Source organism: Pterocles gutturalis, unplaced genomic scaffold (genome assembly GCF_000699245.1).
Source record: "Pterocles gutturalis isolate BGI_N339 unplaced genomic scaffold, ASM69924v1 scaffold46682, whole genome shotgun sequence".
NCBI classification, from domain to species: domain Eukaryota; kingdom Metazoa; phylum Chordata; class Aves; order Pterocliformes; family Pteroclidae; genus Pterocles; species Pterocles gutturalis.
This window is the reverse complement of record NW_010111955.1, coordinates 1-14,684: the sequence shown is the minus strand read 5'-3', so window position 1 is coordinate 14,684 and position 14,684 is coordinate 1. Positions and strand designations below refer to the sequence as shown.

The 14,684-nt window shown below is 38.8% G+C and overlaps 1 protein-coding gene across 1 annotated transcript; it reads left to right on the top strand.

Moving 5' to 3' along the window:
- Nucleotides 1-3,894: 3,894 nt before the first annotated feature.
- On the top strand, nucleotides 3,895-14,268 carry LOC104460552 (pancreatic lipase-related protein 2-like; the record flags this gene model as incomplete). Its single annotated transcript, XM_010073874.1, has 9 exons — nucleotides 3,895-4,074; nucleotides 5,133-5,181; nucleotides 6,606-6,760; nucleotides 8,366-8,491; nucleotides 9,456-9,590; nucleotides 10,206-10,314; nucleotides 11,459-11,578; nucleotides 11,668-11,790; nucleotides 14,153-14,268. Coding segments are annotated over exons 1-9 (1,113 nt in total), but the record flags the coding sequence as incomplete, so codon positions are not given.
- Between the last annotated feature and the right edge of the window lie 416 nt (nucleotides 14,269-14,684).

Genomic DNA, 14,684 nt, shown 5'->3' with positions numbered 1-14,684 from the left:
AAGCAGTGAATCAAGGATGGCTAATTACACACTCACATCCTTGAAAATTCATACTGCTATGAGGAGAGCAGATAGGAGCCAATGCTTTTAAACAGCTTCTTCACTCTATTTTAATTACTGGGACAAAATGTAGTCAGGAGCATTACAGACCAAATCTCATGAGATCTCCAGGACCACCTCAAGAAGCACAAGATAAAAACAAGGACTTCCATAGGACATACAAATAAGTCACGCAACAGCTGTTTAGTTTAAATGGTATTAAAATATAAAGCAAGTGGAACTTAACATTTGGTTCTCTCTCTCTAGCTAAGAAGTGTTTTATTCTGTGAGTGATTCCATTGGGATTAGCATCAATAAAAGTATTAGAAGCTGGATCATAATGAAGGATAAAAAGAATAATGATCCCTTCATATCTATTTCAGCAGCCAAGCAGACTAGAAAGAATAGAAAAATACTTGCTGGTATTCAAGGCTTTTTTATTCAAAAGTATTACTTGCTTAGGGAGGGCCCTAAAACTGATGTGCTGGAAAAGGTGACCTTTACATTAGTGTTACCCTTTATAAGAAAAATTATTCATATGCTACCCAAAACCGAATTACGCACCCCACAATGTGCAGAGGTAGGTAGGTAGGTAGGTAGGGCCCCGACCAGAAAGTTTACTCTCCAGGTTGAGACATGACAAGTGGGTGCAGTTACAATTAAAGAACAAAAAGGGGGAAAAAAGCATAAACAGCTCTGCACAGTGATTTAAAGCAATTATCCCTATTAGTCCTATTTTTATCATAACCTATTATACACACTGCACCTCATCACATAAGTTACTGTCGTTTAGATGTTGCTATAGAAGGGAGCTTTTAGGAGAGACTGCACAAAGCTGTGCTTGAGTTGCAGAAAGAACCTTCTTCCACCTTTGGCTACTTGTTCCCTCAACAACACACACATTCATTGACAAGACTCCAGGACAGTTTTCCTTACAGGCTTTGGTAATAAAAGGAAAATACTTTTGTTCACCTACACCAGACAAATGGAATAATCAGTCATTTTCCCACCTCCTCTGGCATATAAGGGAAAAACAGAAGTCTGTCTGGAAAAGAGATAGGGGTGTGAATGTGGTCTATAAAATGAAGAGGATCATGGAGAAGGCAAATGCAAAATGACTTGTTCATTTTTTTCCACACTAGTAACAGAGGGTGTGAAATGAAGCTGGCAGTTGCACACCTCAAAACAAACAAAAGGAGATGATCCCTCTCACAGTTGCATCATGATCATGTGCAGCTGCTTGACACAGGATGCTGGGCGTGCTGGAAGTGTGCATGAGTTCAGGGACAGCTTGGACAAGTGCATGGAAGAGAAATGCTCAAGAACTCCTAAGGGATGGAGAGTCAGCACTTTGTGACTTGCTGCTTCCTGCATGGGTCCCAAATAATACTGAAGTAGTTAACCCAACAAAAGTGAGAAGTTTTCTAGAAGCCGACACAGAAATGCTGACATCTAAAAATGTTGCTGAGCTACAAGCTTTCCTGGTATTAGTAAACTAGCATAGAAAATGCATTTCATGCTTGTCTGCTGGAGTAAAGCCTCTGAGTAATTTGTTACAAGGATGAAGATGCCTCGCTCTCCTGATAACCTTGTCTTAAACACTGGAGGAGATCTGTGCTACCTCACTGACTGCTCTAAATAATAATTTCATGTGTTCTGAGAAAAGCCTAGAGAAGGTAAGCTCCAATTGATGCTCCATAGTAGCTGGAATGATTATTTATAACAGTAGCATAGTACACGTTTGCATCTAGGATGTGAGATGATGATGGTCTCATCAGAAGTAAAATCAAAAGCCCTTAAATATGTTGTTGTTCTAATTTTAACTTGACAACATCACTGAATCTTGTAAGTGATCTGAAATCTTCACCACCAGACTGCTGTTGAAGTCCATGTTGCAGCAGAGGGTTTAGGTCTGGTTTGGGACTATCGTCCCAATACCAGGTTCCAGAAAGGCTTCTTGATGTAATGGATAATTCTGATTTCTTGAGCTCCCCAGAGAGCCTAAGCACAAAAATACTCTAAATAGGTAAAATCTATGAATTCAAATTAATGAGAATAATTTATTGCATAAACTAGATTGATCTAAAAGTTCGAGTGACCTGTTCTGCAGTAAACTCTCCTTCTGAAGTGGGAAAAAATTGTGAGGATAGAATGAAGTGAGGCTTTGGTACAATATTATATATAACAAAATTAAAATAGAAGCAGGTAATGTAGATAGTTTTCTGTGGGGCCCTTAAAATCCAATGAATCAGCCTTTCTGAGTTTGTCTATAAATTCTTAGAGATATTAAAAAAAGCAAGCATTCACTCCCTTTGCATGTGATACTGTATTACAGATCTGAGCACCTCATCACCAGATCCAAGTACACCGTACACTGTAGTATCCCAGCTCTGAGCACCTGTAACCTGTATCCCTGAAGCCAGTTTTGGCCAGCATGACCTAGGATAACTTGGAAGCAGATGGTTTTTTGTGTGTACTTCTCTTAATCATTTCTTCCAAACACCTGGTCAGGATTTTTGTTTGCTAAATTCTGTTGGTGGCTGGTTATGTGATCAATTTGTGCCCTAAATCAGTAGTTAATTATGTGAGCAGAAGATAACTCAAATGAATGTTAATGTGAATAATTGAAAACTTTACTGGACTAGGTCCTGAAGAGATGAAAAGAACAAACTCCCTGAGCTACATACTAACATTTCTTCTTAATTTTCTGCTAGGTTTACAAAGCACAGAGATGGAGGATCCATTTGCATGTACAATCTGCATCTGAAGAAATCAACCTTTCAAGGCTAAGAGAAAAAAACAAGCATGAAAATGTTTTTGTACCTAGCGCTCTTAAGAATCACTTCAACCCAGTTCATACTTGTATGTGCTAGATATGTCATCAGTCAGCAGAAAGGATTATACCAAAAGGGAGTCTCCACTTTCTGCACACCCTTGGCTCAGGAGGTGTCAATAGTCACCGAATATACTTAAAATGTTTAACACTAAAATGTTGAGATGAGAGCTTCTCATATGCTCCTACATAGAATCATAGAATAATTTAAGTTGTAAAAGACCCACATACAGGAACAAATATTTCTAGGAAAGCCTGACTGGAAATGTTAACATAATAGTATGACAACAATATAGTACCATGTGAAAAGACATCATTTTTGAAACACTGAAAACTAAAATTACTGCAATTAATACAACTTAATTATGAAGATTCATGGTGATCAGATGCGGTGACAATCTGCTCAAGGAACTGTTCTCCCATGTTTAAAAGCATTTCTGTCATCTTTCCAAAGAAAAGTCAGGTAATTCATCCACTAGCAAAATTATAGAAGAGAGAACTACAAGATGAACAAATAACTGATGACAGACTGAGCAATGCAATTTTTTTACCATTTTTCATCCTTCTCTCTTCTTTCTGCCTTTTCTCAGGTAACAGCTTAAACCTTGCAAGCACACATGCCAGCTGATCCCATAACACCTTGTTTGTGTCTTGTTGTCATGGTAGACTTTTTGGACTCTATGATCTTAAAGGTCTTTTCCAACCTAAATTACTCTATGACTTAACTATCTAATACAAATTTGAAAATTTTGCTTAAGACTGTAAATTACTTAAGGCAGGGATCAGCTCCAGGAAGGATGGGTTTGCTCTTAAAACTCTGGAGTAGGACCCAAAAGATCAGGGCTCTGCTACAGCCTTCCCATGCGATGCTAAGTCACTTGAATCCCAACTCAGCATCACCCCAAGACAATCAGCCCAGCCGATTGGAAGAGTCCTGTTCCTGACCCTGAAAGGCTGTGTTTTTGTTCATGTTTACATCACACTTCCCAGTACTTTTTAGCTTTGAAAACAATTACCGATGAATGACAATAACACGCTATTTGAAACTTTACATTAAACAGGTGGAGTCACGAACCAACTGGTCTCAACTGGTTCGCGTTATCTCAGATGAAGCATGCCTGACACTAGGAGATGTCTCTTGGCACTTCCCAACAGTGTCGCAGCCAGAGCTGGGAACCCAAGCCCTGTGCAGCATCAGCAGCGTAAGCATTCCTCTGCTGCGTGCCCTCATTGTGCAGGCGCAGTGCTCTCCTGCTTCCTTCCAGCCTCCTCAAAGGGTTCATGCAAGGCTTGCTGTGATCAGCTGAGAGGTGGACCAAAGAACTTGCTCTGGGCTTTGCCAAGGTAAAGTGGGACGCATGGGAGACACGAGCATCTAAGGAACTTAAATTAGGTGCACTGTGATAAGGTATGATGTCTTTGGTGTGTGGCTGGAGGAGATGGAAGCAGGGCATGCTTGAAGTGGGTTTGATGGAGTGAACTCTTTGCTCCTAACAGCGGGTTACTGACCTCAGGGGACTGGGGGGACGGGGGGTGGGAAGGGCAGGAAGGGGATGCAGGACTCTGCCTGTGCAGGGCTTGATATTAGAGTTTGCTAAGAATGATATTCCTTCCTTTAGAGACAAGTTACTAGTGGCAGTAGTAAGACTACACTTAAAAGGCTTTTGCTACTTCACCTCGAAGTAAAAGACTAGTTCGATTTACTCTGATGTTACCTATCAGCTGGTGATTAAGTGATCAAACAGATCAGGGCTGATAAGTGTACATGGATGATGGCAATGATCAAAATGAGTTTTCAAGACTATCTATATGATTTAGAAAATGAATTTAAGTTTGTTCCTGTGTTCTTTTAAATGCAATCACTGAATAGCAGTTCTATGAGTAACTTTTATACTAAATGCTAGGAGAAACATCTCTCTGTCAAAAAAATGTGGTTGCAAATGCTTTAAGAAAAAAATAAAAAAAAAAAAAAAAAAGGAGAAGCTTCTGTTTAACATGGTCAGGTAGAAAAACCTTCAGAGATGCTTAGAGTGTATCCTGCATATGCAAAATCCCCATGGCAAACAGAAAGAATCCCAAAGGTACTTTCTTGAAACCTTGCTATCTTTAAGGAAGTATTCATTCTTTTGGATCCAACCCATTAAATGCCTGAAGTACTCCTACGGTCACTATGACTTTTTCTGATGGGTCAAGGAATCCCTTAGGTGAATTCAAGATTCTATTTTTAATTAGTTTTAAATTGTGTTCTTATTTGCTTTAGATGTTTGCAGTGTGGATCACTACTCTTTTTCTTCTTGATGCGGCCAGAGGTAAGACACATAGTTGACAAAATCTATAGACAGCAAAAATTTTTGTGTGCAGCTTACATCAGAATAACTGTATTTTAGAAAAAGGATGTGCTTTGAAATTGATTTAACAGACTTCTTCATCAGGAACATTGAGTTACATCATGTCTTCCCCTCATTTAACCTATTGCTTTTTCATTCTGTAAAAGTTTTTGCAGCTAGCAAACAGAACAAGAGTTAGAAAGGTATTTTTATATATTAATTGATACTAAAATTATTCCAGAACAGTCTCTCCTACCTTCAACCCACACCAGCATTTTTGAAAACTACAACATTTACAATGCCAGCCTAGGCACTTATTATTCACAGTGCTATGCAAACAAGAAAATAGTCCTGGTCCAAAGGACTTTCCTTTACCAATAGGAAAGAATAGTTCAACAGGGACAGACACACAGAAAGAACGGAGAGAAATAAAAACACACAGTCTAAAAGTTAATTGGCACCAGAGGAAAGACCCCCGTGAAAATTACTGGATCACTTGTGGAGTGTCTAGCTGCAGCTCCACAATTAAATCTTCTCTTTCTCTAGATGTATTTCCAGTATATATCACTCTGCCCCCGTGTTTCATAGAGAGTAGCGAATAGAGTAAGTCACGGTCTGATGTAGTATTAATCTGTTACCTGTCCTAGCTAACAATAGTTTCTCGTTCTTTTCATTCTTTTTAATAGCAACAAAAGTTGCTATTTCACAACTGTTGTGCTATAATAGTGGGTAAGGATGACATTTAATGGCAACACCCTTATGTTATATTTGCATCATTACTGAACTAAAGCAACAAAAGAAATTGGGAAACTCTAGTTCTTCAGGCACACACCAGACTTCCTGAGGCTGTGATTCTCTTTATTCTTCCACTCAAATTCTGCTTTATTGCTTCCACTAAAATTTTATGGTGATAAAAATATAAGGAAGATGTTTAACATACATTGTGGAGCAACCAGAGGTATCTATTTTAATGTTTTGGTTTCTTCTTACTTCCTTCATGAATTGTTGCACAAGAAATAGAGATTTAGATAATCCCTGGGGCATTAGCACTAATTTGAAGGACTGCTCTGCACTGACAGCAAAAGCTGGTTTGTTCTCTGGATCCATAAAGGGTCAAGATTTTATTGTCTTTTTCCGATGGCTGTGTCAAAAATATGTTTCACAAAATAAGTCATGAGTTCACCAAATGGAGCTCTACACTATGTTTGCAACAGGAATTGGTCTTGAAGTTCAAGTCCCTGCTAATACATAAGGCACAGGAGCACAGCTGAGCCCCTTAATGAAAAATGAACACAGCCATTTTCCACTTCCCTGGTATAAACACTATCCTGCCATCTTTTGTAAAGTGGTGGCAGCCTAACCTGCTACATTCCCAGAACACTAACATTTTTCTTTGCTTATCCCAGGAAGGGAAGTTTGCTACAAAAGGCTTGGGTGCTTTACAGATAACCCCCCTTGGGCTGGGATACCAGGGAGAGAACTGGCAGGCTTGCCCAGCTCTCCAGAAGATGTGAATACCAATTTCTTCCTTTACACTAGAGACAACATCAAGAAATATCAAGTAAGAAACTGCTTTTTTTTTTTTTAATAACTGATAGTATACTACATATTTCACAAATTATGCAGTTTCTTTTCTCCCATATTTTTGCTCATAAGTCTCCCTGAAAAAGCCCCAATTACACAGTCCATGAACAGTCCATCCTAATTTTCTTCCATCTCATTTATTTTTCCTCATTTCAGCTCTCTGATGAGCCAGGTATATTTACAACATATTAATGGCAGCCTTCTAACACAAGTCGTCAGAGATATTTTCGATATATTTTATATACTTCTCTACAGTAAGCTAATGGAAGAAATTCAGTTTCAGGTTTAGCATTATAAAGCCAGAGGTAGGGAAGGCAGTACAAAAGAAAAGCTAAATTTTGTCTCCTGTGTGTCTTCAGATTAAAAACATGTTTCAGGCCGTTTCAGGCCATTTCAAACCCTTACACACGACTCAGGGATGTGGTTCATACTCATGATTACTAGATCCTCTGAACTACACATGACTGCTCTCAGAGGTTCTGCTCACTGAGCCATAAGAGCAGAGAGATAGTTAAGAGAGAAGATAAGAAGAGAAAGTATCTGTGTTCACCAGAGAGGGGAAGGAAAATAGGATGAAAAATTAAAGGAAAGCTTAGAAAGGAAAACAGGAGACTAAAGAAAAAATGAAGGAGAGAATTAAACCGTATGTGGAAAAAGAAGGAAAAAAACAAAAAGAGAATGAAATGGGGATGGATAAAGAAAGTAAACAAATATGAAACTTTTTTTTTCAAGAAGAGGGTTGAGGGGAAATGAAGACTAAAGAGCTAAAGAAAAAAAACTTGGTATGATACAGCATATAGAGAGCTTGGAGGTTTCTGTTACAGAGGTCTGAACCACGTTATCCCTCATGAAAACACATCAGGCAGAGAAGCATAGACACAGCAGACTCCGGAGCTGTATGGAGGAAAAAAAGTAAAAATGTGCGGATCTCCACAACATCTGCAAACTAGTGGCAGCAAAAGGAAGCTCAAAAAATAACAAAGCTAACAAAAAAATAAGTCAGGGACAAGTTTTATAACAACACAGATTTTTTTTTTTTTTTAAAGAAAGTAATGCCTGCCTTCTCAGTAAACCCCCAAATGCCTACAGCCTACAGCCTCGGATGTTGTAAGGCTGGTGGGCTTTCTCATGCTGTCTGGAACATCTTTAGGATAAAATATAAACAAGCTTAGCGATGAAGGTCTTATCTCGAAAGAAAAAAAGAAAGAAAAATATATATAGATTGAAAGTCAACCACATAATACCTTGAAGAAGATACTATCTTTGTATTTCCATGGCCAAGTTGATAAAATCTTGTATTTACATGGCACATTGTACCAGTACATCTTAAAGCATTGTGCAAAAAAAACCACCAGTATCATTAGTTTAATTAACTAGAGGAATTGAACAATGTGTTGAAGCAATTAATTGATAACCTCCAGCAAGGCAGTTTAAGAGTGAGAAACAAAATCCATCTCTTCAGAGTCCAGAACAATGCCTTAGCCATTGGGGTGCTCTGCCCTGTATCAAAATGGTGACTGGGACAGAGCAGCCACATCCTTTTTGTGTTGTTGGTTGTTGGTTGTTGTTTTTTTTGACACAGATAATTTCTGCCTCAAATTCTTCAACTATCAAAGCTTCAAATTTCCGAACAGACAGGAAAACTCACTTCATTATACATGGCCACCTTGTTGGAGCAGACTTCCCCTGGATGACAAATATATGCAGGGTATGGTATGACTATTGACATTCTATCTGTGTTTGAAAGTGCAAATATCTACATCCCCCTCATTAACTGGCATAAAATTCCCACATAAAATTTACACCTCTGTTCTTGTGTTAATGCAGGGAATATATGAGGGAAAAAAGAACTCAGGATAAATATCAGTTCCACATGACCATCCTCTTGTACCTAGCTATGAGTATAGCACACTTCAGCCTTCTGGTAAATGCCCTTCTGATGCATTCACCTCCACAGGGAAAGCTATAATTGATTGATTTTTCAATTCCTTGCCAATAATAAAGGGGAAAAAAAGTCACTTTTCTCACCTCAACAAAAGGTCAAAAATAAACATTACAGTTTGAGTGAAGCATTTGATTTAATAAAAACAAAATGCTTTGTTCAGCAGATTGGTTTTATTTTATTTTGGGGCATTTCAAAAATGAAATTGTTTCAGAATGAAAAATCAGAATGTTCCATTGCCAGAAATTTGCAATTAGAATATTTTGGTTAAAATACATGAACTTTGGGGCTGAACAATTCAAGCACATGAAGACAAATTTGTAAATCCTTTTAGATGATCCAAGCATATAAATTTTGAAGCATAAAGTTTGGACAATAAAAAAGAAGTAATGCTATCCTCTTTTTCTAACTGGGATACTGCCATCAAGAGAAGTTGATACCCTAAAGTTAACCAAGGCATCTGGAATGGAAAACAGAATGGAAGTAAGCTTCCATGTGTCTTTACATAGTGTTCAAATCACTGCCTCCACTCTGCCTCCTTGTGTTGATTCTTCAGTATTAGTGGGAATTAATATACTAAATAAATAGTAAATATAATAAAGAAATAATATACTGTCTTTACCAGTTACACAAAGTGAATCCCCAGCTATAGCAGAAGAAAATATTGTTTGTATATACTCTGCTCCAGTTGTAATTAATGCCAATTTCCTTCTGTTCTGTTTTCCACCAGTTCATGTTTCACACTGAAGACGTGAACTGCATTTTGACCGACTGGAGAGGCGGCTCTAGCGGTTTGTACACCGAAGCCGTTAACAACGTCCGCATTGTGGGGGCTGAGCTGGTCTATCTGGTGAACCTTCTTGAGGTAAAAGTATCTATGGAACGTGACTGCTGGCACATCCTCTGCATGGTAAAGGCTGTGTTCAGGATGGCACACCTTTGAGTTTTGTGCAATAGAGCCAGAAACTACAGAGATACTCAATAACACAGCTGAATGTCTTATTAAAAGTCTCTAATGCTGCACAAATTGAAATACCTCCTTTAGTGTCAGACCGTGGGTAAGCAAGTCCCTAAAGGCTTACAGGCAATAGTTTTTGAAAGTTTTGCTCATGATGGGCTTTTTACTGGATGAGACATCAGACTACAGGCTGTCTAGCAAAATCAGCAGGGTGAAGAGTAGTAACAGAGGACCAGCATGGTTAAAACATCCCTCTGTGGGTCCTTTTCTATCATAAGGACCAGCTCCTGACTGACATTACTCCCTTCCAGTGGTGTGATCTAAGGGGATGGGATGAGTCGGGAACTGCTTCTCTTTATACCAATCCCACCAACCACAGCAGTAACTTCCCACTCAAGATATTCCCCTACATCACCCACCGGTCTGGCCATCTCCTGGCACAGCACAGGGCCATGAGGCAGTGCCACAGGCTTGTATCCCCCCTTAACACACGTGTTTTTTCCTTTCCTTACGTCTTCACAGAAAGACTATGGCTCCTCTCCTGCCGACATTCATTTCATCGGCCATAGTCTCGGAGCACACGCTGCAGGGGAGGCAGGGAGAAGGAAACCTGGCATTGGAAGAATAACAGGTACTGAAGCTATTTCAGCTGATGAAGCTTTATATTTTCATGCAACTCAAGAGGACTGGAGAGTCACTGATGCCTTATAAGAATGCAATACAGATTGCAATGTGCTGGTTTGTCGTAATTAACAGTATACAGCCAGCATGACGACACACAAACACAGCCATGTCCTGTACCATGCCATGCATTTCACATGTCATTGTTCACAGCTTTGAGAAAGGCTCGACTGCAACAGATCATAAAGGCTCAACTGTCCTGACTGTGGCTAAATAGAGGTAACATTTCCCAAGTCACAACAAGTCCCAGGGAGCACCTGGTTACGATTTTGAATTATATGAAAGAACAGGAACAAAATACTGTTTTACATGTGGAATAACAGTCTTGTAAAACGCTAGCAACTCATTGTCATATTTTATTTTAAAAGCCCACTCTAACACGACTTTCCATGAGTTCAAGAGATTGAAAATCTGAAATGAAAAATTAAAAACCCTAGATCTAATATTTCAGGATGAGATAGTAAATAGCCATGCACACCCTGAGGATGAAACCTGTTAGTTGCATAGCTGCACAGAGAGACACGGTACCACGACACACTCACACATCACTTTTTTAAAGGCTCACTGTTTTCTGCTTTCCTTTCTCCTTCAGTCAGTTCTTTTCTCTGCATAGGCATTGCTTTGACTAAGCTGTGTACAGAGTAAGGAGTCACACCATAAGCAATTCAGGGAAACTGGGACCAGAACTGTGTTGCTTTAGCCCCAAAGAGAGCTCACTGACATGGAAGTGAAGGGGTAACTTTTTCAACCAAGCTCTTTTGGAAATAAAAATAGATTTTTGACTGAATATGAATTCTCAAACAAATCTACATGCTCAGAGTAATGTACCAAGATTTGATATTTTTCACTAATATGCAAAAAAAACCCAAACCCCCAAACCTCTTCTTATAACATTATTCCCCAAAAGTAAGCCAGACACCTATTAGCATTTTACTGTGCTGCAATGCCGTCAGCCACCTTTTTGTTAAAACACTGCTTGTTTTGCTGGCTGTGGACCACAAAATGGATTTTTATCCATTTTTTCCATTTTATCACATGGTATGTGATGACATGTAGTATTATTTACTCAAACAGATGTATCTGTGTTTATTTAGGTTTGGATCCAGCTGGTCCCCTTTTTGAGTACACTCCCACAACGGTTAGGCTGGATCCTTCAGATGCAAAATTCGTTGATATAATTCATACCCACGCTGGCCATCTTTTCTTTGACTTTGGTAAGTTTTCAAACAAAGGCTGACACCAACACAGAGGTTGTCCATAGTTTACCTAGGAGTGATCAGCCTCTCTTCATTGCACATTTCAGCTCCAGGGATTCTTCAAACTTGTGGCCACCTGGATTTTTACCCAAATGGTGGGAAGAGGATGCCAGGATGCAGGCAGCTTCGTGTACCTGCTGCAACTCGGAATATCAATGACCTTATGAAAGGTAAATATATTTTGAAGAACAAATACCTCATTATAAGCTACAGTTAGAAATAAAGGCTAGGCTAAGGTAAAGCCTTTTGAATGTATACGTTACCTACACAGCTCAGATCTGGAGTAGGGAGAGAATGCTCAAAGATGGCAGATTTAAAGCTACCTGTGAAATACCCTCCAATTTTCTTATATACTATCCAAGGCAAATTACAGATGGAAATGTCAGTTAAAGTATGCAGACTTGTTCATCACAACCTGTTGCAAGAGCCGGCCACTGTGCTGACAGACTGACCTCAGTGGGAATTCCACACTGAAGGACCGGTAAAATTTCGTTCAAGGATAATTCAAAAATTAGTACATTACAATCTGAGGTTCCTTTCTCCCTAGAAAGACTTCAGTCCTGGTATTACTGGGGTTAGACATACTCATCCAAGCTGTTAACAGCTTTAGTGTCTTCAAAGAGAATTGGTTACACAATTGGCACAAGGTTAAAAACGTAGAAGATAATAAAACAACTGCTCTGTTGATACTTCACGTTCTTCAAAGAAGGCTGGGTGGTTAATCAGAATTACCCTGGGATCTAGCACAGTAGATCCCCAAAATCCTGTTTGCTGATCCTAACCTACAGAAATAACATAATCTGTTATCTGCAGGTAAATGGTTTGAAATCCCTACCAGTGGTTAAGTAATTGGCCCTCAAAAATGCTCTGTCTTAGAACTGGCTGGAGAACTGAGTAATAAAGAGGACTGAAAACTGGCTGAGCACAAGTCACTTGGAACCAAAACACTTTCCAAACAGACTGCATAAGAATGTCTGCATTTTCAGCAAAAACAATTACATGTTTTCCACAGTCACTTCACAAGGCTGTTTTCAATGTTTCGTGGTGAAGGAGAAGCTCAGCTCTATCGAACGTGAGCATGTGGAGTTCATTGTTCATGCAGCTACTAAAAATAGAGACAGTCTTAACTCCTGCCTCTTGTTTAAACCTTGCTTTGTGCATTTCTCTTTTGTTTAATTATATTTACATTTATGTAGTGCTTTTATCTTTGAAGTGCTTTAGAAATCATGTTAAGTAACTTCTTTCTACAGCTTCTGATGCAGTGGGGCAAGGAGTATTATGTTCCCATTGTGTAAATTTTAAGTGAATTTAGCACTAGCACAAAGTAAGCCAGCTGTAAGAGCTGAGATTTTCAAAGTTAAAACCACAGACCCTTTTGAATTATATTTGAAGAAGGAAATATAAAGAAAACATACTCAGGAAGCCTTGATGATGCAGATTATTTTCAAAAAAAAAACAGACAAAAAGTACTTTTCAAAGGATTTTTTGTGTGTTTTTTTTTCTTTCCTTGTGTAAAGAACAATGTGTACCCACTGGTCAATACCAGCTGGTCTGTCTTTAAGATGCATAAAAAATTTCAGTGGGTGAAATTCTGATTTCACAATAAGCTGTGCCAGTTTGCAACTACTTCAATGCCTCCAAGACTTCACCCTGTGATGAGGTGAGCCCCAACACATGCTGAAATAGAGCAGAGCCTAACTGCTTAGAACCTAACTCTGGTATATTGTGCTTTGGTAAAGGAGAGACTTCAGAGCCCACTAAGACAATACCTGTTAGAAGGGAACTGTAAATATAACACAAATGGCACTTTCTTCTTTCTTGCACTAACTGCTTATAAATTTCACTCTGATACAAAATGGTGCTTGTTTCAAATAATTCTGACAAAATCAAGGACACACTGCCAAACATCTTCCTTTTCAGAGCATTTCACAGAATCACCACTGTCAAATGACCGCACATTTTCTAGAGCTTAGAAACACTTAAAGCCACCAAAGTTAAAATAATTACTACAATTACCTTTGATTCTACAAATGAGTGGAAACTGTGGTTTTACAAAATACCATGTTGTGATAATGGTAAGCAAATGAAAACTACTTCATAGTAACTACTATATGCTTTACAAACACTGTAGTTATGAATTATTTCAGTCTTCGAAATATCAAAGGAATACTCTAATATAAGAACTGAGGAAGACTTACGAAAGTAAAAGCCATTAGGTACAAATTGTAGAATAGGAGAATGCACCAGATCTGCCTTGGCACATCTCCACCTCTGTTAACTTCAGCATGAGCACAGGGAAAAACAGATTAGAACCTAGCTCTTCCCCACTGAAAAAATATATGTAGCCATAAGTACACTTTTTGCTATAATACCAGATAATTCACACTTTAAACATCTTTTTAATTTTTTTTTATCTGAAACTTCACTGTATGTACAAATGTTTTTGAGGAAAAAAGACCACCCAGTGTTGTTTTGACATGGACTTTATGTCAATGTATAGCATTAATCTTTTTTACCTGGACTTTTTCCTAGCATATAGATCTATTGGATGTGGACATAAAAGAGGTCTCCGATATTATGTTGAGAGTATTATCACTCCCCATGGATTTGTTGGGTATCGGTGTGAAACATACCGAGCTTTTGTATTGGTAAGTACCAGGTACATATTTATCTGAGGGGTTATAGCCCTGCCCTTCTTCTCTTAATAAATACTGGGACAACTTCTACACTCTGGATCATCTCCTGGTTTCAGATAGTCAAAGCTACAACACATGGGATACAGGGGGCTATGCAGACCCACTGACTACTCTCATCCAGACCATTCCCAGAAAATAAGCAAACTGTAAAGGCGGCAAGCAAAAAAAAAAAAAAAAAAAAGCACAAGAAAATAAGGCAGTAAGTATAAACACTAAAAACAGACACAAAGGGAGATATGAAGAGTTGAGTAAGAGGCCAATGAGAGGCAGTGTCTGTGTTCACCTTTTGTGTAGGTCAGCAGTAAGGGACACTCAGTCTGGTTGAAGGAAGTCCATTGAAGTCTTTAAGAAGGGCAAGAAGGAGGACC